The following is a 24,532-nucleotide window of genomic DNA, read 5'->3' on the forward strand; positions in this document are numbered from 1 at the left end:
TTATAACCAAACTTTCTTTTGAGTCGATGGGATTGCGAATAAAATTTGTCCACTTTTTAATTAACCTATGCTGAATTTTTTCCAGTATGTAATCAAAAGTTGTAATTTTCATCCGAAAATATGCTTGAAATTTATCTGGATGCTCTCGTAATTTCTTATATAAGTGGTAAAATTCACTGTGTAAATGCCTACTTGTATTAATGTGATGGAAACTAAAACTTCTTTTTTTTGTTTCTTTTTATTTTTCATTAAAAACAAAATTTTTTTGGATTGATGAACTGATGACCAAGATGAATTCTCCGTAAGAAATGACTCCATAATTGTTTTTTAGATCGCTACTAGCCGCTTCACTATGTGATGACGGCTCTTTTATATAATCTGATGATCTGATGAGCGATGATCTCGCCGTTTTCCTCTTATGGTCTCCTCATCGCTCCACTATGTGCTTAGCCTTAGGAAGTATTTTTAAATTAGGTGAATTGGGTTGTCTTAAAATTATCTGAGAAATCTTTGTTCTTCGTTTGTCAGGGGAGTTTCTGGACTATATTTAGTCCATATTAGTTCTATTTCACAACAAAGACACATTAACACTAAGATGAAATCAAGAATTTATAAAGCCAGCGTAAGACTAATAATGACATATGCCTCAGAAACAAGACCCGACACAGCCACAAATCAAAGGCTACTCAAAACAGCAGAAATGACAGTACTGAGAAGAATTACATGAAATACGCTGAGAGATCGAAAGAGAAGTGAAGACATTAGAGGAAAATGTAAGCAGAATACGCAGAATAAGCAGAATAGAGGAGACCCGTGTCGTCAAAATAGCAAAATATAAAGAGATAAGTCACCACTCCAAAGATCCAAAGATCCAAATCCAAAGATGGAGGGACAACCTTCCATAGAGCTAATAATCCGCCAATGAACAAGCAGAATTGCTTATAAAGAGAAAGAAGAAGTTTTATTTTAATTATGTTATTAATAGATTTATTGTTTTTGTCAATTAACCGGTAAAGTGTGTTTGTTTGTGGTTCTGCTGATAAGACATCTGCTCCAGGGTGTCTTGACGCTTATAATGGAATTTCTGAGTCTTATATTGGTTATTATAAAGTCGATCTGCTTTCTAATGCAACTTTGTTAATTATCCTGTAGTGACCTCCAGGTATACAGTGTACGGGGTCGTAATCGAAACCATGTGTTTTTAAACATTATATTTATTTAATATTTAAAATAGATAATTAAATTTACAAAAAAGTAAATTTAAAAATATCATTTTCAAAGTTAAAGTTTCCATTCCAAGTAACTTAATTTGTGTTTTATTTAAAGGAAAACTCTGCTTTGCACTATCAAATACCGGAGCTCTTTTTCCATAGCGCGCATCAGAAACCTTGAAACTCAACTTCAAAAAGCAATATACAAAAATTAAGAGCATTAAAATCCAAAAAGAACGTGGAAATATATTACTAGAAAAAGTTCGGTATGCAGCGAAGCTCGAAATTTGCGTTCAGCCTGCGTCCTATCATACCTAGTAAATTAATAAGAGTGTAACCTATCCTTTTAAGAAATCAAAATTTAGAGCGTGCGCAGAGCAACAGCCGTTCCGGAACCAAACATTACGGCCGTCGCGTCGGCTGAAAGACGCGCCGTTTTTAGCGTCAGTCGACATGCGGCAAGAGATATTCGTACAACTCCATGGCAAACTCACGTGGAAATGTGGTGCTTTTCGTGTTCGCGCTAGTTTCGGCAACGATGTCTTCTCCTCTAGGTATGCATTTATTCACGTTAAATTGGCGTTGGCATGCACTTAAGTAATAATTTATGCTAGACTTGTAACTATATTGAAAATTAGTCTCAAAGAAAATTGTGTAGAAAGTTTTAAAAAGTTTTTATACCAACATATCGGTTAGTATTTTTGATTAAGTGCAACATTTATAAAAATGTTTCTTTATTTCTAACCTAATTTTAAAGCTTTTCTATGCGAAATAAGTGACAAGAAATTTTTTTCAATGAATGTTTTGTGTATTGTTTGTGATCTTCTTAAAATTATTTCACCAGTTGGTCAAACCAGAAATAGTTTCCCGAGTCAAAATAAAGTAATTGAAAGTAATTATAAACCTGTAAGAAATTTGATGTATTTTTTGTACTGACTTTTTTCGAAGATATGAGAATAACATATTTGTGGATTCTATTTAATTCTCTTCTATAAAGTTTGTCCAACGAACAATTATTAAATTGAGATTGTGTAGACATAAGACTCGTCTGGTTGTAATGTTACATATTCCCCTTTTTTTAACTTGATAACCTATAGAATCTAGTATTTTGTTCCTGTTAATATGCATGGAATATTGTTCCTTATTCTAACATATCATATCCAGCATCATTTCTGGTTTAAAATTTAAACTCCCAATGCATTGCTTCATATCCTTTTTCGGATTGTCCCACGCGTTCATTAAAATTAAGTTTTATTATATTCTCTTCTGATACAATATATCTTTGTATGTCTTCTAATAATTCATAGAAAGCTTTTTTTCATTCTTCCTTAGAACAACCTAACAGTTTCTGTGCTATTTAATATCAAAGATTAGCGAACAGCATCATTTTTTATATTCAGTCCACTGTTCTAAAGAGTTTGTTGTACGAGCAATTAAACTGCTATCTTAAATTGTGAGGTTATGAAACTCATTTTGTTGTAACGCTACATTTTTTTATTTTTCTTACTTGATAACTGAGAGAAGCTAGTGTTTTGTTCCTGTTATTATTTAGATAATATATTGTTGTTTTCGTCGTTTGTTGTATTATTGATAATATATCGTATTTTGTTGTGTTTTTTTAAATCTTTTAAAAAATCTTTTATATTCTTGTTGAAAAATATTCTACTTACTATTTAAAGCTATATCTGGACTTCTTTCTACTATCTTTCTAATTTTTACTTGTGCCGTGTAACGTTGTAATTCAAATTTAGGTAACTAATTTGTATTTGTATAATTGTAATTTCGAAAACTGTATGCAATTTTTTCCCATAATTCTATTATGTACTCAGAGTTTAAGGTTTTTCATTATTCATCTTAATGCTTACACATTTTTCTACTCTTGTCAATATTACTCTATGTGTAATTTAATAATAGTAAATACAAAGTAGATGAATTTAGTAATTTCATATGGTTTCATAATCTCAATAATACTTTAATCTTAAGATTTTCTAGTTCTTAATAACATAGATTGACAAACCTAGGACTTCGAAAATGGAATATACTTCTCCTAATGTTTTTGTTGCACTGAATTCAAATGTGATCTCCTAAAAGTTTTTTGCATAGACAGTATTATCTTTACATATAAAAATTTCATGTCACGGTATTTGTCCAGGCTAATATTCAAAAACCACTGAACCGATTGCAATAAAATTTTGTGAAAGTGTATATTTTGGTTTAGCTTAGAATATAGTGAAATGGAAATGAAAACAATAATAAATCAACTGAAAAGTAAAAAAGCAACTGACATTGACGATATTAATTCAGAATGTTTGAAAACAATTTCACCATACATACTTGAACCATTGGTTCACATTTTCAATATATGTATGGAAGCAGGAATATGGCCCAAAGCCTTCAAAACAGCAGTAGTCATACCAATATACAAAAGTGAAGACAAAACTCTTGCTTTAAACTACCGACCTATATCGCTTATTCCACACATGTCTAAAATATTTGAATTATTACTGAATAATAGACTTACAGCATACATTAAAAAGTATAATTGATTTTTTGCTAACCAATTTGGTTTTAAGCTAAATACTTCCACACAAGAAGCCGTTTTGAATCTAACATCAAAAGTGTATGAAGCTCTCAATAATAATAAAGTTTGCTTATGTGTATTTCTAGATTTGGCCAAAGCTTTTGATACTGTCAGTCATAGTAAACTCTTACAAACCTTAGAGAAAGTTGGTATAAGAGGCAACTGTCTTCAACTATTCAGAAGTTACCTCTCTGAGAGGCAGCAGGTAGTAAGGGTTTCCGAAACAACAAGCGGACAAAGAGATATAATGTATGGAGTGCCACAGGGACCAGTGTTAGGACCTGTCTTATTTAATCTATATATAAATGGTTTATTTTCATTGCAAAGTACAGGGCATATAATTGGGTTTGCCGATGACACGGCTATTGTTTATGAAGCTGATAACTGGTATGACTTAAAAATAAAAGCAGAAACTGATCTACAATTCATAAAAGACTGGTTTGATTTTAAAATACTTACAATAAATTTTAAAAAGACTGTTTACTTACCAATTTCTAACTATACCCCGAATATTGATATATTCGAACCTCTTCGAATAGCACATAATAAACACAATTTTTGCATCAAACCATTAACGAATGTTAAATATTTAGGTGTTATAATAGACACACACTTAAAATGGGATTGTCACATTAAATACGTTATTAAAAAGTTACAGTTTATCCTCTATAAATTTAAGCACCTAAAAAAACACATACCGGATATATACCTTCGCACACTATATTACAAATTAGTAGAAAGTCATCTCCGTTATGGTATACTGGCCTGGGGAAGCGCTTTAAAAACTCACATTCTCCCACTAGAAATCATGCAAAGAAGATTTCTGAGGATCATTATGGCTAAACCCTACACTTGTTCTACAGATAGACTATATAAGGAGAGCAAAATATTTGACTTAAAGCAGTTATACTTTCTTTGTATATCTGTAAAATATCACACCATGAAAGTTAAAAGCAACTTCCCTTCACATGGATATCATACTAGAGGCAAGCACCTCTATATGGCTCCAAAAATGACGAAATCTTTCTGTCAACGATTTTTCTTATTTTTGGCCCCTAAAATATACAATCATATTCCCCTTGATATTAAAAATATGAAGAATGTCTTTCTCTTTAAAAATAAATTAAGATCATATCTCATGGAACAGACAAGACATTTTTGTAATATCATTATAGTAGCATAAGTTATAAAGCCATATTCACTTAAACTTTCTTAAAAAAAAAAAAAAAATTTTTGTTTTATTTAATGTGTTTATGTATCATATTTACTGAAGCATCTGTGTTTACACTTTTGTCCTTTCAAAAATCTTGTTAACTCATTGATTAATACATAAGTACTGTATTCATACCAAGGGTTTCTACTAAAATTTTAATTATGGTTATTTATGATTCAAAAAGCAGTATATATTATTGTATTGTATACATTGTATTGTTTATTTTATTTAGCATATTTACCAGAACATAATTTGTGTATTTGCAGATCTCGTTAAATACTTATTAGTATCTAAGTTTAATTTTGTTATACATCTTTGATTGTTGTATCTAAATTTTCAACCTACTTGTTTTTATGGTTAAATTTTATCTTATATATATATATATATTTATAGTTTAGTATAATATATTGTATTTTTATTTAGTGTATGTTACATTTACCGAAACAGGTGTTCCCACACCTCTCGGAGACCTTCGGGTTAATTTATTCACATATTTTTAATTATTCAAACAAATTTTGTATTATTGTTGAATAAATTACTATTATTATTATATAGGATATTTTTTATCTTTAGAAATGATCCTTATTTTTTTTTAATTGTAAATTTAAAATTTTTTCTACGACTTCACCTCTACAGTTTTAGTTCATTTGATCTATGTACAAACACAAAATGACGTTTAACAAACATCATTTCATATATTTATAGCTTTTTATATAATAAATCGAGAACGACTGAGTCGATTTGGCTAATTTTAATTCAAAAATATTGATTTGAAGGCCCAGGAAGGTCTAATAGACATTATAGTCTTATACAAAATGTTTATACAACTCTACCTTTACAGTGGTAGTTAATTTAATCTATATTTAAACATAAAGCTTATCGCATTTCAGTTGTGAAGTGAAGCATGATGACTCACCTTTGGTCTATGAAGACTCTCATCACCCAGCTCTTCTAATAACATTTACGGATATATTTGTAAAAGAGCCTAAATTTAGGTATGGTTTGGAGCAATTAACTTACAACTTTAAAAAAGCAAATTTTCCTGCTTTATATCGAGAACTGTATGAAACGGATTGGAACTCTCTGGATACTTCTAATGACGTTAATGAAACTTTAAATAACTTTTATGATAAAATTTTTTGTGTGTTCAATAAGTATATTCCAGTTTACAAAAACTTTAGCCATAAATACCCACCCTGGTTCGATGCTGATATCATTCACAACATCAAATTAAAAGCAACGTTTAGAAAAAAGTTTAAACTATTCAAAAATCAGTGTGATTTGCTTGAGTTTCAACGGTTAAGACACCTTGTCAAATCAAAAATCAGTTTGGCCTACAATGTATATGTCGAGAATATCCAAATTGCTTTATCCATCAACCCCAAGAAGTTTTGGTCGTACGTAAATTCAAAAAATAATAGTTCAAGAATTCCTGGTGTGATGAAATATAATGACATTACTACCTCCGACCCACAAAATATTGTGAATATGTTTGCAGAAATTTTCAAGAGTGTTTTTCTGTTATCAGATATTAAATTTCAAGGCTAGTTCTTCCTCAATTAACGCAGATTACTTAAATTTTTATCCTATTTTAGAGTCTGAGATAATTTTGGCTAGTAAGAAATTGAAAGACAAAATGACGTGTGGACCTGATATTATTCCATCCTTTTTGGTTAAGGATTGCATAGGTGCCTTAACTGTGCCACTATTAAAAATTTTTAATTTATGTCTTCTTAACAGGGAATATCCGAGTCTCTGGAAGGAGTCAAAAGTGTGCCCAATATTCAAAACTGGTGAAAAGGGTCAGGTAGAAAACTACAGACCAATTTCCATTATTTGCAATCTATCGAAAGTCTTTGAAATAGTTTTTTATAATCGTATTTACTCACGCACTCGTAATCAGCTGTCTCAATATCAACATGGTTTTGTCTCCAACCGGTCCACTGTGACAAACTTATTAATGGTCACACAATATATCTCAGCGGCTCTAGATAATAGAAGTCAAGTTGACGTCATATATACTGACTTTACGAAGGCGTTCGACAGAATTCACCACGGCGTATTACTTTCTAAATTGTGTCTCTTTGGTCTTTCTGAGGATGCCGTGACTTTTATGAGGTCTTACTTGTCAAATAGAACGCAGTTTGTTGCTTATAATGGTTACAAATCGGAAAAGTACCTAGCTTCTTCAGGGGTTCCACAAGGTTCGAATATAGGTCCATTATTGTTCTTGTTATTTATTAATGATCTGTGTGAATCAATTTCTGCACCATGTTTATGTTATGCCGATGATTTAAAGATTTATTCATTGATAAGTGACCTTAATGATTGTCATTTTTTGCAGAGTGAACTGAATCGTGTACATGAATGGTGTAATGCAAATCATTTGAATCTTAATGCCAATAAGTGCAAAGTAGTTAGTTATTCTAGGAAACAGTCTAATTTATACCATCCTTATATTATCAATGGCAATGAACTTGAACGTTTAAATAAAATTAAAGACCTTGGAGTTACATTTGATTATAAACTCACCTTTGTTGAACATGTAAATTTAAAGGTTAAAGAAGCACTTAAATCTTATGGATTCATAATTAGAAATAGTCGAAATCTCACTAATATTAAGGCAATTAAATTACTTTATTACACTTTTGTACGCTGTAAACTGGAATATGCCTCTGTCATTTGGTCACCTTTTTATGATGTACATATCCAACTTATAGAGCAGGTGCAGCGTAAATTTTTAAAAATTTTGTCTTTCAAAATTAACGGCATATATCCCAAGAGGGGCATTAGCAATAGTGAGTTGTGTAGCGGTTTGGACGTAGTATCATTAGAATCTAGACGAATTAATGCCTCCCTAATATTCCTGTACAAGCTACTACATAATCTCATTGACTGCCCTGATATTCTTCGACAAATAAATTTTAATGTTCCATCTTATCCAGTGAGAAATTCGATTACGTTCAGAAATACACAAGCTAGAACTAATCTTATGTTAAATTGTCCTCTATTTCTCATGTGCAACTATTATAATTCCTTAAGTGCTTACTGCGATATATTTCACTGCAGTTTAAAGCAGCTTACTAGGATGGCTGAGATGTACCTAGGTGATTGAGTAGTTTCTTTATGTTAAGGTAAAATACTCGAAAAATGTGTTATTTAGTTAGTACTTATGAATTATTAATATATCATTTAACTTTAGTATTGTATTTTGTCCTATAAATGGATTCTGTTGGACAATAACCGCTATTATTATTATTATAAACGCTATTATTATAAAGCGACGTTTAGCAAACTTTACCTCTATTTATTTTTTTTTTTGGTTTCATTTAAACTCGAGAAAATATGATTAAATTGTAAGGAAAATAGTAAAAGCAGTTTTATTTTCCCATACAAACAGTTATAAATACTGATCTATACCAGAATATTAATATTTAATATAGGTAATGAAATATTTAATATGTTTAAAATAAAAAATAAGTTCAAACTGTTCAATATTGTTTATTTACAATAAAAAAATACTTTTCAACATTTTTTCTGCAATAAAGTTAAAAATTTAAGTTTGTGCATAAATTGATTACATATTAATTGTTATAAATTTAATCTAACAATTCTAAATAAACTTAAATATCAGAATCAACTAAGAATGTTAAAAGAATGTTTAAAACTAATTGAGTCTACTAAATCCATAAAATTAAAACTATAAAAAAGTATATTTTATAAAAAAAAGTTATGATAATTTACAGTCAATAAGTTGCGCCAAATGTAGGCAACTTACAGCTGATGTTAAGCAATCCTGAGGTATCATTTCACTTAATAATATTTTCTAAAAGTAAAGAATAAAATTAAGTCTTAATTAATATTAACATCTAACATTCAAAGTAAGGAGTCTTAATGAATTTCATTATTAATTGAAAAGCAGCCAACACTGTTTTGTGATTTTATTATTTGTTCATTTGATCAATATATTATATGGTGTAAATAAATAAATTTTGATTGGCGGTAATTAGTTTTAAAGTTTTATTTTATTTATTAATTTCTTTGCTATACATAAAAAAAAAGTGATGGTCCAAAAGCTATTTTGTAAATAGTTATCTTTCTATTTGTAAATACAAACATTATACAATTTCAAAAATATTAACATTAAAATTTTGATTTAATGTTTCACGCAATTTTATTTTGTATGTGTTAGTAGTAGATAATTGTTAGTTTACAGGCACTTCCAGTATGTCAAAATGTAACTAATTTCACAAAAAAATTGCTAAATTAACTAAAGAGAGTTGTGAGTGAGATTAGTGACCCGAGTAAACATAATGTTTTGATTTTATTATCATTTTACCGTGTGTAATTTTATATATTAATAATAAGAGTACGAAAATTTAAATTAAGTTTTAGGTAACGTTTATTGACATAACAGTCTATAAAATATTAGAATAAAATAAAAAAACAGGTGGTTTACTTAGTTTATTTTTATACTTATCTTGATTTTATTCAATTATTTTTTTAAATAATTGTTTTAAAGCATATAAATTATCATTTTAATAAAATGCCCCGAAGACAATCAATTCTCAACAATAAATGTAGCCAAGCCACAAGACGTACACGAATTGTAAAGACTAAGACATCGGACGTACAAACTACTCAAATAAATTAAGATCAGAGAATGGGGTTAGAAGAGAACCGTGTCCGAGAATCTCAATATAGCTACATCCAGAACACAAAAACGAGGAAAACAGTAAATTAACCGTTCATTTACACATATTTCATTTGTTCGTGTTGAATTTGAATATGCCCCACACATTAATTATTCTGCGCATTCTAAAACTGCTATTGGTGCAATGGACACAGTATGCCTGTATTTTCAGGCATTGAAGTTTCGCAATAAACCACTTGACATCTGTTGCGCATCAGCAAAAGTTTTGTTGTCACCTCTTACCACTCCACCAGAACCTTTAAAATTGGTTATTCTGGTTAGACGTTAGCAAACTGCCATTAGACTTCATAGCAATTCAAGTGCAATGTGTAAAGAAGTGAAATGGTTACTATATTGCAAATGAGTTCAGTTATTATCCAAGATAAATGTACTATGGCTCGCAAATATTCACTCGAAGCATTACATAGAAGTGTGCAAGATTTAAACGGCAACGAGAAACTGTTCAGCAGTACTTTCTGCTGCTGACTTTCGACAAACATTACCGGTTATTGCTTTATCAAGATATGCGGATGAGAATAATGCATGCTTAAATTGGAAACGGCAAAATAAAACTATATCCTAATATACAATGCACCAAACTTCCAGATGATTTTTGCACTTTTGTTGAGATTAAACATAAATTAATTGACAGTTTTCTCCAGCTATATTGAATAATTACTTGACTCATAATTGGCTTAGTGAGCGTGCAATATTTTGGCGGAGAAAAATGTTGATTTGACGAAATTAACTTGGAGATTCAACAGTTTTTACCAGGTGATTTGATATCTTTTAAATCAATCGACAGTGTTGTTAATGAAGACGAATCTGTACATAATAAATTCCCTGGATATACCAGGGATGCCCCATACAACCTTCAGTTAAAACTTGGTTCACCAATTATTCTTCTACGCAATTTAAATCCACCCAGAATATACAAAGGCACACGTTTGGTCATTAAAAGTATCACAGAAAATATTATTTTTTTGCTTATTATAATTTACCTAAATGTCCTAAGACAAAGTTAAGCTTAAATCAACATTAGGAGAACAGGGACATAATCTTCTCGCCTAGAAAGCTATTAAGGCATTGCTTTATATAAGACACATCAACACTAGGTCACGGAGAGGAGGAAGTTATACAAATGGTTTAAAACAAAGGTAACAAAATTAACTTAAAAATTTTTAGAGAATTATAATGATAATTTGCTGTCTTTTAAAAAGTTAATTTAAGAGTTACATACATCTACAGAGTCAAGTGATAATAAATATATTATATTCCAAGGAGCTGCTATTTAACATTTTAATAAATTAAAAGTGAAACTGGAACAAAACAATGAAGTATAGATATCCAGGATTGGCTAGTATACCTGTTGAATACAAAGCATGTGGTGTTCGTGTGTATCAAGGTATAAAAAATGCTTATTAAAAGCTTAAAACTTTTATTTTAAAGAAGATCTTTTCGAAATTGAATCATTCCATCATCAGTTTAATAAAAAGTTGTTAAAAAAACATTGTTTGGCCACAGAAAAACACTGGAAGGACATCAGTAACAAAAACAATCCTCATGAAATTTACAAAGGTAAATGCAATAGACCGCTATTGCATTACATTAAATACAATTAACTTCGCTAATTAATAAAAACTAAAAATGGGGGCGTCTAACATGACCCCCCGGAGCTGGTGAGATTTTGTCGACTTACATTACCTCTGATCTATGCTGGAGTCTAAGGTTAACTGAGTTAACCTAGGTGGTACTATAAGAAAGCGTTACTTGGTATACTATGGTATACAAAAAAGAGCGTATCCGGTTCCATCTGAAGATTTAGACGCATCTGTATATATGATTATTTGACTCTTTGTAACTGCTCGCTATAGATAGAACATTATGTTTATTTAAATATATTTGCATTGTATAAATCTTTTTTGAATAAGCTTACAAGTTCTTTAATTAATATCATTACTACACAAATTTTTCTGTCACATGTAAACATAGCTGGAACAACGAGCACGGAGTACAATGAAAGGATGCATTAATGGTAATAAAGACAGACATGAAAAAGGAAAAAGCCAAAGAAGCAGCTTATTTCCTACTTAACAAAGAAAAATGAGTAACAAACCCATCAGCAGAATAAAGTAGGCCTTTGTTACAAATAATAAATTAAAATAGAAATCAACAACAAGAATATATCAACAATAGCATATTAATATAAAGGTTGGACACATATTATCCACAATTTATACACAATACATATGCAATACAAAATACACAATCACTTAATCTACGTAAACATACTTTTTTTTTATTTATTTACGCTGTAACCACCAGGGTTATTAGCGACCTAAATATATAATACTGGTGAAGTTATAAAAAATTACAATAATTGATACAGTCCTGAGTCTTTAAGATAACTTATTGTGTTTTTAATGTTCATGTTTTTTCCTAGGGCTTCCTTTATATTATTTGGTATAGTGTGCTTCTTTCTTGCTGCTTCATATGTTTTGCACTGAGTTAGTATATGCTTCACGGTGAGTGTTACTTGACAATTTTCACACATTGGCGGCACAGTTCGCGTAAAGAGGTGTTTATGTGTAAAGTTACTGTGTCCTAGTCGCAAACGTGTTATTCTCACTTGGTCCTGTCTATTCGCTGTTGGTTGGAACCATGGTTTCACTAATTGTTTGATTTCCTTGAGTTTATTTTGTGATGCACTCCACTTATTTTGCCACGCACTTAACACTTTATGTTTTATTTCTGACTTAAAGCCATCTGAAGAAACCTCATTAATAAGAATGGAGTCCTGGCTGAAGGATGCTAAGCGTGCTAGTTCATCTGCTTCTTCATTTCCTTGTGTACCTGAATGTGATGGAACAAACATGAAGTCAACAGTGATCTTATTATTCTTTAGAATCTCTATTTCTGATTTGATATGTGAGGCAATTGGATTATTGGTATATAAACGTTTGATAGTGTGAAGTGAGCTTAGTAAAACGGTTATTATGAGAGACGGGGACTGTTTTGACTCTTTTATGTGGATAAGTGCTTGTAATATTGCAAACAACTCCGCAGTATATGACGAAGTAATGGGCTTGAATTTAAATTTTAAGGATGTATTGGGTGTGTAAACATACTTTGAAAAAACAAACAATACTAAAAAAACACACAAACCAGTCAGAATTTGATATTCCGTGGGTAAACACACCATCATCAGATTTTTTCAATCTTCAAATAAAAGCAGCCCAATTTTGAAAAAAAAAACATAACCTACTAAACATGGTTGGTTATTCACTTTCACAGAATTTTCTAAAATAGTCATTTTTAAAAACGATTTCCGGAGTGGAAATCGAATCGTTAAACAATTAAAAATGTAATTTTCATTACAATTCAATTGCGACTTAATTCCATATAAAAATAATATTTATTCTATATGTTAATTTATTTATTATGTAAACAATGGTATTTCAATATTAAGTATATTTTGACTTTTATAATTCCTTTGATTTGTTAACTTTCATTTATTTTGATTAAGTAAATTCCAAGATTAATATTTGTTCTTGTTAAACGCCAATATTGCGTCATAACTACATTTGTTAAAATTAAAACTCTTATTTGATATAAGATTTTTGTTACCAGACACAACAGTACTTAATTTTAAAACAACCGCCGGAAGCATTTATTTGACGTATACCATTTTTTCGCCTGTCCAAATTAATACTCATCAGTTTCTTATCTTTTCCAAATAATTTGGTAGATATTTAAAGGTAAGGACAATTAAAACATTCTTACTATAGTGGTAATAAGTAGTTGTGATAATGTCTCAGAAATCGAATTACTTTCTATATTGGGCAGTACTTTCAGGTGAGGTAAACAATAATTGCAAAAGCCAGATGGAATAAAACTAAAACAAAATTTAAATTAAAAATAAAATAAATGGAAACGTAGTAACTTCTCTTCTTCTTTTTCTTCTTCTTTTATATATGTAGACATGACTGTCGGTTTTTTAAATGTGCCTCTATTAAGTTGTCGTTTAATCGTTTTCGTGGTCTTCCTACCGATCGTTTTTCTATTAAGGAACCGCTTTTCTATTAAGAAACCGTCTTTCTATTAAGGAACCGTCTTTTGCCGCCTTCACACTCGTTCCATTCTTCTTACTCAGTCCTTGATGTTCTCCACCTTGCATCTTGGTCGTATATTTGTACTTCTAGCGCTGTCCCATAGTGTCTTACCGTAAATTTTTCTGTAAGTTTTTATCTCTGCTGTTTCTAAGATTCTTTTTGTCCTCTCTCTTCAGGTTATATTTCTGAGACAAATGTCATTATTATTCTGATGACTGTTTTGTACATTCTGCCTTTAATTTCTTTCTTGACCTTCCACTTCTGTTTCGAACCTATATGTTTAAACTTTATAACTTCTATTATCTGACCTTTTAGCTATAATTCACATCTTAGTAAATTGGCTGTTCTAACCACGCATTTTTTTATTTTGGGATAATTAACACTTTAAATTTTCTAGCGGTTATACTAAATTAGTGCAGCATACTTTGAAAATCATATTTACATTGAGAGAGTAGTATGGCGTCATGTTCATAGCAGATTATTTTAAGTTGTTTCTCATTTGATATCTTTTTTTAGTTCTTATTTTTTTATTATTTTTTTTATAGTCAGGTTTAACAATAGAATACTCAGGTAATCTCCCTGTCTTATAACATTGCCAACCTTAATCGGGTCAGTCAGTTCCTCTTTTTTACTTTTACTTTTATTGTGTTATTTGGTAGATATTGTTGATCGTTTTAATTATTCCTAGAGATATCTCTTTTGCGTACAATAATTGGATCTTCTTCTTCTTTCAGTACCCTGTCCGATTATCGAACGTTGGCGATCATATTGGCAATAATAACTTTGTTTACGGCGGCTCTAAATAAATTAGCGGTGGTCCCTTGATACCATTCTCGGAGATTTCGGAGTCAGGATGTTCTTCGTTGGCCTGGGCCTCTCCTTCCGGCGATCTTACCCTGTATTATGAGGTGTAGAAGATTATACCTCTCTGGATGTCTCATTACATGACCGAAATATTGTAACTTTTGAATTTTTATCTTTTTTGTTATTGCTGTGCTCTTTTTCATTCGATATAAAACTAGTTCATTTCTTATTCGATTAACCCAACTTATCCGCAATACTCTTCGATAAATCCATATCTCAAAGGCGTCTAAGTTTTTCAATTATGCCTCTGTAAGGGTCCAGCTCTCCATACCATACAGCAATGTGGAGAATATGTAGCAGCGTATTAATCTGACTTTAAGGTTCAACGTAATATCTCTATTAATTAGAATTTTCTTTAATTTATAGAAGGCGGCTCTGGCTTTTTCAATGCGTATTCTTATTTCTTTATTTATATCCCAGTTATCGTTAACATTTGCACCCAAGTAGGTAATATTGTGGACTCTTTCTAACTCTATTCCATACGCTCTGATGTTCGTTGGTTGTAACTCCGTTTTGCTGACAACCATAAGTTTTGTCTTTTCTTTCTTCTTCCATACTCAGGTTGAACAATAGAGGACTCAGGTAATTTTCCTGTTTTATCACATTTTAAGCTTAAATTGGGACAGTTAGTTCTCCTTTTTTACTTTTAATTTTATTGTGTCAAATACCTTCTTAAGGTCCACGAAACATAGATATGCCGGTTTGCTCTATTCTAATTATTTCTCTTGCATTTGGCTCAGTATAAATATAGCGTTAGTGTATTATATTCTCGACCTACTACCTTGTTGTTCTTCTGTTAATGTTATAATTTCAATTAGTTTATTATTTGTTAAAACATAGTAATAAGGGATGTAAATAACTCTATCTTGTACCATTTAAAAATATAACTTAGCTAATTAATTATCTTCCTCTGATAATTTGGAATTTGTCTTCTTCTTTATCTTCCCTATCCTCTCCCTTTACTGCGGTCGATGTTTCTTTTATTTCTTCGCCACTTATTCTCGTCCATCGTATCTTCTTCACCTAATATTTCTCTCTCAAGTCCTCTGCCACACACTTCTTTCATCTTCTCCTCAGGTTTCAACTACCTCTCTTTCTATCAATTTCTAACAACTCTATCCTTCGTTCCACATAATTTTCATTTCTACTGACTTGATCAAACCATTGAAGTCTTTGTTCTTAAATATTTTTTTAAACTGTAGTCATACTAAGTATTTTCTTAATCAAGTCGTTCCTGATTCTGTTCCTTCTAGTCTCATTTAGCATTAACCATAATATTTTCATTTTAGCCACCTCCTTTTTCTTTTCTTGAATGTTCGTTAAAGGCCATACTTTATCGGCGTACACCAATGCACACTTCATCGTACAGATAACATTGTCTTGAGCCATATTAATAAAAACGTTACTTAAATTAACATTTTTTTATCAAGATAGATTTTTTTGGATCATTAAATGGAGATTTATATCCAAATTACATTTCTGCATATATTTATTTAATCATACCAATTTTAGTACCCTTCAAAGATATGTCTCATTTAAACGTTTCCCATTATGTCTTTTTTGGTGCTGCTCTTCTAGTCTTTATATGTTCCTTCTTCTGCTCTTTCTATTCCTTGATCCTATTATCAATTCCATACCTAAACCTCCACTAATGTATTCATTAATAAATGTATCTTTTTTTAAACTTTACCTGCCATAAACAACGTCTAAGGAATAATGTTTTTGTAACATGCATTTATTATTCTTTTTGACTGCGCAATATTCATTACATTTTCTCTCGCATTTTATCTGTTATTCGTTGCTAAACATATCTTCATCTATTTTGTGATTGTTATGTGTACCAATCCTATATACACCAAATCACAATTTTCCAAATTAATCTGTTATCCAAAAATATCATCATCATCTCCAGACACTGCTGGACATAGGCCTCTCCCTTATACTTCTCCATTTTTACCTATTTTGTGCTCTTTGTTGCCATTTTTTTATGATACATCTGATGTCTTCAGCCTAACGTGTAGGTGGTCTTCCTCGACTACGTTTGTCTGCTATTGGTCTCCAATTTGTAATTTTGCTTCTCCATCGTGAGTCATGCATTCCCGCTACTTAGCCTGACCAGTTCCATTTCAGTTCCGCTATGCGGTCTACAACATTAGCAATACACATCCTTCTTCGCAGACCTTTGTTTTTTATTCGGTCCCGCAAAGTCACTCCCAGCATAGACCGTTCCATTCGTCTCTGTGACACTCTCAATTTTAAAGCCGAAGTCTTGGTTAGAGTCATGACCCATAGGTCATGACCAGTAATACGCATTGGTCAAATACTTTTCTTTTGAGGCTAAATGGTATGTTGGCCCTAAGTGTGTCTCGCAGTTTTCCAAAGGCTGCTTACTAAAGTAATTCGTCTTTGGAGTTCGCATGCTTGGTTATCCCTGCGTGATTCTTATTTATTGACCAAAATACGTATATCACCACTTTTTTCTACCACTTTTTCTGAACATGCAAAGTCCAATTCATTTAACATATATGTAGCTTCTCCTAAACTATCTGTGATAAGGACAATGCCATCTGCGAAACGGAGATGGTTAGGCTTTTCGCCGTCTATTGTTACTATTCTTCTTAGAGTGCCATATCCCTACGGAACGTCGGCGACTACCGTACTTATAATATTGTTATACTGATCTCGGTCTTGCGCTACGTGTAGCAATTGGTCCGCTGTCAAACCTGTCCACTACCGCAAATTCCTCAACCAAGAGAGTTTCTTCCGTCCTATCCATTTCTTTCCTTCGATTTTACCGTTGAGAATTAGCCGAAGGAACTCATATCTTGGTCCTCTGATTATATGTCCAAGATATTCTAGTTTACGTCTCTTAATAATATTTAATAGAGTTCGTTGATGTCCCATTCTTCGAAGAACTTCTTCGTTTCTGGTTCTGCTAGTCCATGGAATTTTTAGTATCCTTCGATACAACCACATCTCAAACGCCTCGATTTTTTTCATGATATCGGCGTTTAAAGTCCAAGTTTCACATCCATACAAAAGTACAGACCACACGTAACATCTTGTAAACTTTTCACGGATTTCCAAATTTAATGAGTTATTGGATAATAGAGGCTTGAATTTTTGAAATGAGTTTCTTGCCTGTTCAATTCTACATCGAATTTCGAAGGATGGATCCAGATTTTGGGTAATCCAACATCCAAGGTATTTGAATCTCTGAACTCTCTGCAGCGGTTGTTGGTTTAATATCAGTTGGGTTGCGCCGATATCCACTTTACTGATCACCATGTATTTAGTTTTATCGATATTTATCGACAGTCTACAATTTGTGCATTCCATGTCAACTCTATTGATTAGCTCCTACAGATCGTCGATGTTTTCAGCTAGAATCACAGTATCGTCGGCGTACCGTATATTGTTAATTATTTCTCCTCCTATGATAATTCCTTTTTGATCTTTGATCCGTAAATAGATTCTCAGAATACACGTTAAAGAGGATAGGAGACAGTACACAGCCCTGTCTTACGCCTCGTTCAATACTGATTGGCTTTGATTCTCTGTTGTTGGTAATAATAATGGCTGTTTGGTTCCAGTAAAGTTTGGCAATAAGTTTGATGTCTTTCTCATCTAGTTGGATGCTTTGCAAGGCGCTAATTAGTCTGGTATGCTGAACCCGATCAAATGCCTTTTCAAAATCAATGAAGCACATATAATATACAGGTTTTCTTACCTCCCAACATCGTTGAAGGAGTGTTTGCATAGAAAATAGTGCTTCTCTAGTTCCAAGGCATCTCCGGAACCCGAACTGCTCTTGACTAATTATTTCTTCGCACTTGTTGTTAATTCGGTTTAGAAGAATATGCAACAGTATTTTAACGACATGGCTCATTAAACTAATGAGTCTACAATCGCTACATTTCTTAACGTTTGGTTTCTTAGGTAGAGGAATAAAGATCGATTTTAACCAGTCCGATGGAATTTCACTGGTATCATATATTTGATTGAAAAGTACAGTGAGTTCTTTTATATTGTCATTTGAGAGTAATTTTAGCCATTCGCTGTATATTTGATCTGGTCCACTGGCTTTGTTGTTTTTGGCTTGGTGTATGGCTTTTTCCACTTCAGCTTTTAAGATTGATGGTTCTGTATTTGCACTTAAGTTAGGTAGTGATCCTCGATCATCCTTAAATAATGCTTTAATGTAGTTTTCCCATTCCTCCATTACTTCGTCTTCTAGGGATAGTGCATGACCTTCATTATTCGTTAATGTTATGGGTGTATTTTTTTGTGTACTGTAACTTCTTTTATTTTCTTATGTGTGTTAAATTCGTCATGTTTTCGTTGCAATTTTTCTCGTTCCTCACATTTTGCTCGCATCCATAACTCTTTGGCTTCCCTGATTTTTCTTCGAATTGTTACTATTGTTCTGAAGCTATTTCCTTATGGCATTTTAAAGTAATTACTATTTAAATGGAAATAAGCCACACTTAAAGGTTAAAGTAAGTTTATTGACGTTTTAATTTTCATTTCGAAAATCGTTCTCAAAATACAAACATTAGTAAATTAAACAAATTTTGTTTTTTGTTTTTTCAAAAAAAAAAAATTTTTTTAACTCAGCGTCAACTGTAGTGACCTAGGTTACTAATTTAATTTTCTTGATTTTCAGTAAACTTTTTGAGCATTAATATATCCAGTCTATTTTCATGGACGTCACCGACTATACCAAAACTATACAGCAACGATACAAGTATCAATCCTTTGGGTAAACCAATAACAGCCGTGGAAGAGTCATTAATTGCTTCTTTACCTAATATTGGATCTATTGTAGGAACTATTGTATCAGGACTACTAGCCGAGAAACTTGGTCGCAAAAGAACTTTAATTCTTAGTAGTGTGCCATGTTTTGTATGTTACATATTAATAGCCAATGCCTCAAAATTTTATTTGTTTGCGATTGCCAGATTAATAATCGGAATTTTTGGTGGAATTGCTTTAGCTATTTTGCCAAGTTATGTAGCAGAAATATCGGAAGATTCAAATCGAGGTATTTTAGGTTCTATATTTGGAATTATGAATGCTGTGGGTCATGTGTGTTCGTTTGTCATAGGTCCTTTAATAAGCATTCAGTCTTATGCATATTTCCTTCTAGTTCCTGTAACTATATTTTTAGTAACTTTTGTACCATTCATTCCAGAAAGTCCTTATTATTATATGATGAAAAATGACACTAATCAAGCTGAGAAAGTTTTAAAAAAAATTCGTAAAAACTCTGATGTTAGTAAAGAACTCCTTCACATACAAGAAGTGGTATATACGTCCAAATGTCAAAAGGTAAATTGGAAAGAATTAACTATTGCTCCCACTCGAAATGGCTTGATAGCTTGTTGCGGACTACTTCTATTTCAACAATTTATGGGAATTCCATTTATTTTGCTTTATTTACAACCAATTCTCGACGCTAGTGGAAACATAATCCCTTCCAACCTGGCTTCGATAATTATAGGTTTTGTGCAGTTAGCACTTTGCACTGTTTCAACTATAGTAATAGATCGTGTTGGTAAAAAAATTCTTCTTCAGATATCTTCCATAGGCAGCATTGTATCTTTAGTATGTTTGGGTATGTACTTTTACCTTCAAAGTAACAATTACAATGTCAATCCAATATTTTGGCTACCACTGGCAAGCCTCATTAATTTTTATGTTTTTTTCAATATTGGTTATTCTACGATACCTTGGACTATTGGAGGAGAACTGTTTGCTACAAATGTAAAATCTATCTGTGTTAGCATTGGTTCCTTCTGTGCTCTTAGTTTGGGATTAATTATCGTAGCTGCTTTTCCATTTATTCGAGAGGCATTTGGTATGAGTGGAGTTTTTTTTATATTCAGCGGAATTGCTTCCTTAAGTATTATTTTTGTCTCAATTTTTGTACCAGAAACAAAAGGAAAAAGCTTTTTGGAAATACAAAATGCTTTAAGTCGAAGGCAAAAACATATTGATTATAACAAACAGTAACTATTAAATTGTAACATATTTGATGATTGCATTTTTATTATTGCTCTTAGCAAATAAAGTATCTCTATTGTATATATTAGACTAATTCTTATTTATAATAAATATTTTTTTATTAATGTGTTTAACTATATTAAAAATAAAAATAATATACTTGGAATATCCTTAAAAATATAAATTAAAAAAATGTTAATAAAAGGAGTCGTACATTAAAGACATATTCAACCAACCTCATGAAGAGCTCTTGTTGAAAGATATGGAACGAAAATAATTAGAGCAAACTGTCGTAGGAAAATCGAGTAAATATAAGAAAAAAGGTTACCTCTACCCCCCAAAAAGTGGGGAAAATAACAAAATCCATGACTAAATTCTAAAACCTGTCGATTTTTATATCGAAAAGCACCAAACTACAATAGAGATTGCATAAAAATTGATCCCCTTCGATATAAACTAGAGGGATTTCTGGAGTTTTGTCAAAAATTTATGCATAACTTTTCAATGGAATATCTGGGAATACCTGGATATAGTTCTCCGTCAGCTCTTTCCATCTGTCTCTGTCTTGTGCGGCTTACATTCAGTTATTGCTAACAGGCTTCAGGTCATCAGTCCATCCGGTTGTCTGATAATATGGCGACGTGTCCTGCCTAATTCCATTTTGACGATGCGATTTTTTCGATCACGTCTGTTATTTTTATTCTACGACGTATTTCTTCGTTTCGTTTAGGATTCAGTTTCTTAGAGAGACACCCAACATCTGGCGTTCCATAGCCCTCTGAGTCACGCACATTTTATTTGCGTGACTCAGAGGGCTATGGCTATGAAATTTTAATTATCTACTTCTTTTGTAAGTATTAATGTTTCCACTCCATAAGTGAGTACAGGTAACACACATTGGTCACAGATTTCCTTTTGAGGGATATGGGTAGATCCGATTTAAATACATATTTTAATTTACCAAACGCTGCCCAGGCTAATCCTATGCTATGTGGTAGCTCACATGTCTGGTTATCTCTGCCCAACCGAATTTCATGTCCTAGGTACCATAATATTTTGATTTAGAACCAGATTAGTCATTATTTGCTTCTTGTTTATATTAATCTTTAGTCCTACCTCCAAAGAAGTGTGGTATAATTTTTAGAACATTATTATTGCATGATCCATACGATTGGCTATAAGGACGACATCATCTGCAAATCTCAAATTACTAAGCTCCTTTCCATTTATGTTGGTACCATGTTCGTTCAGATGTGCCTTCTTACAAATACGTTCTAAAAGCGTCGTGAATAGCTTTGGAGAGACGGTGTCTCCTTGTCATACTCCTCGCTGTATCCTCCTTAGTCCCAGCATCGTCTACACGCGACATAAAATATACTTTGTTTAGAAATTTTTTGGAATGCCATTTTAGGTTGGCAGCCTTGAGAAGTACTTTACTGGAAGGCCAATAGGTACCATCACCTGCTAGAGTGAGTTTTTAGTTCATTTATTCGCATTTAACGGCTGTGAAGGTGAAGTAAAAATGGCGGACTGTCCCGACCGGCCAATTCCATGTTCAAGTTTCTACAAGAATTTTTTGTGTTTTTTACTTAGCATAAAATTCGCATTCAATTAGAATTTTTTCTTCAAATTTGTGAATACTAATAAAAACTATTAGACCGATTAATTTTTTATGATATAAATATTTTTATATGCTATTCTAAACTTGGAATACCAAGTTTACAGTTGGAAATGATAGACTAAATATGGATGGATGGTGGGGAAGATATAAAATAGTTTTTTTCAGCAAGTTTGATGATGTCTATTATGGAATATCTTCGGATTAGGATGTATTGGGCCCGAAAAACTAAAGCAGAGTGTGTAAGTAACCTCATGCGAAGGGATAAATATTTTTGTATACGAAAGTATCTGAAGGTTGTGTATAATGGTGACGTAACGGATGAAGAAAAGAACAAAAGTTTTGGAAAGTCGAACCACTGATCACGTTAGTTAAAACAGATTGTTTGCTTAATCCAAAACCTCAAGTAGTAGCTATAGACGAACAAATGATTTCTTTCTGGGGGCATTGTCCAGCCAGACAAGTAATCAAAATAAAGCCCAATTTATGTGGGTTGAAAAAATTTTTCGTAGTTGCTCCAAATAGAATGCTACTGGATTTTTTCTTTTACCAGGGAAAAGGTGACCCTATAGTTGCTGGTGAACGTTTTAATGTTCTAGATGGTGGTAAGGCTGTGTTGAAGCTTCTGTGTACGTTTCCTCCTGTTTCAGTTTATATGGATAGATATTTTAATTCTGAACATCTTTTAGATTTATTGCATTCAGAAAAAGAAGCTACAGGTACTGTCACTTTAAAACAAATAAGAATACCCAAGAACTCCAAGTTAAGATGTGATACGGATTTAAAAAAGGAAGTTATGGGAGCAATTTATGAGAGTATAAGATCAGACGGGAAGTGTCTATTGTAAAATGGTTTGATAATAAAACCGTTATTTTGATGTCAAATAGAGAGGGCTGCACAACCTGTCGATAAGTGTAGAAGATGGTGTAAAATACAAAAAAGATTGATTGATGTCAATAGGCCTTTGGCAGTTAAGGTTTACAATGCCAATGTGGGAAGCATTTACTTTTTAGACCAAATGATAAGTTATTGCAGGACTTCTGCGCGAACTAGGAAATGGACAATCAGAGTTATCATGCATATGTTTGACTTCAGCAATTTCAGCATCATGCATCGAATACCGACGAGATCAGCGACTTTTTGGAACCCATAGAAAAGATATTATGGATCTCTTTAGTTATAAAGTAGAGTTTGCATATTTCCTGGCCCATGGCCATCAGGAAAGCTCGGAGGATAGTGATCCAGATTACGAGTGTTCCTTGCCCCCTTCTCGGAAGCAACCCAGGGTATCCCACTCTTCAGACTTGCTCCCTAAAAAACACACTTTACATATACCAGAAATTTTAACCCCAGCCAAAAAAAAATAGATGCCGAATGTCAAGTTGTTCAGCCAACTCAGCCAGAATTAGGTGTTTTACATGCCAGGTGTTACTCTGCATCCAAGAAAACAGAAACTGCTTCAAGTATGAACTATGACGCACTGGTCATAGTTCATACCATGAACTATGACCAGTGCGTCAACTCAGCCAGAATCTATGTTCTACATCAGGTGTTCCTCTGCCTCCAAGAAAGTGTCGCCTATAAGAGACATCGGATTTTAAAGATAGCTGCCATGAAAAAAAATTTTTTATTATTTTTTTGTTTGCCTCGCAAGCTGGTGGTCCGGAGTTCGAATCCCACCGCCGGCAAGAACATCTAGACATTTTAAAAATGTCTATAGGCCCCAGGTCGACTCAGCCTGAATAAAAATGAGTACCTTGGGTAAAACCAGGGGTAATAATAGACGGTTGAAGCGTAGCACTGGCCCTGTTACCTTCCTTGTATACCGTAGGCCCTAGATATAGCAGACTACCCTGCTATACTCCCAAAGCCGCGACAGCGGTATAAAACGGGAGACTATTATTATTATTTTGATGCCTAATATAACATAAAACACACCGAAATATAGAAATTAAAAGACAAAAAATTTTCTGAGACAGCAGGTTATACAGAATTTTAGTAGTTTTTTAGATCTGTTATGTCTCCTTGCTTGTGTAGTAAAATAATGACTGCATTGTTTTATTGAGAAGAAGTTTTTCCTTGGTAGATGCATTCGGTGAAAAGCGTGGCCAAAGGCTGGATAATTTTTTTTCCACCTAGTTTGATCGCTTTGATCACTACTCCATCATCACCAGGAGACTTGTTAATTTCCATTTCTAAAAGTGCCGTTTTGATTTCGTATGAAGTTATTTCTG

At 32.3% G+C, this 24,532-nt stretch overlaps 2 protein-coding genes across 2 annotated transcripts in view; both read left to right on the forward strand.

Annotated features, from left to right (window-relative positions):
• The first annotated feature begins 1,613 nt into the window (after positions 1 to 1,613).
• Positions 1,614 to 24,532, forward strand: part of LOC140438167 (lachesin-like) — a 479,820-nt gene continuing 456,901 nt past the window's right edge. The window contains exon 1 of the mRNA XM_072527880.1: positions 1,614 to 1,765. Within this exon, the coding sequence (XP_072383981.1) occupies positions 1,693 to 1,765 (73 nt within the window). The 5' untranslated portion in view covers positions 1,614 to 1,692. The remainder of the gene's footprint in view (positions 1,766 to 24,532) is intronic.
• Positions 13,450 to 20,805, forward strand: LOC140438166 (facilitated trehalose transporter Tret1-like). Its single transcript, XM_072527879.1, has 2 exons — positions 13,450 to 13,553; positions 19,341 to 20,805. Exons 1-2 carry the CDS (start codon positions 13,508 to 13,510, stop codon positions 20,687 to 20,689), a joined length of 1,395 nt encoding a protein of 464 aa, XP_072383980.1. The 5' UTR covers positions 13,450 to 13,507; the 3' UTR covers positions 20,690 to 20,805.

The sequence above is a fragment of the Diabrotica undecimpunctata genome, chromosome 4 (assembly GCF_040954645.1).
Source record: "Diabrotica undecimpunctata isolate CICGRU chromosome 4, icDiaUnde3, whole genome shotgun sequence".
Classification (NCBI taxonomy): domain Eukaryota; kingdom Metazoa; phylum Arthropoda; class Insecta; order Coleoptera; family Chrysomelidae; genus Diabrotica; species Diabrotica undecimpunctata.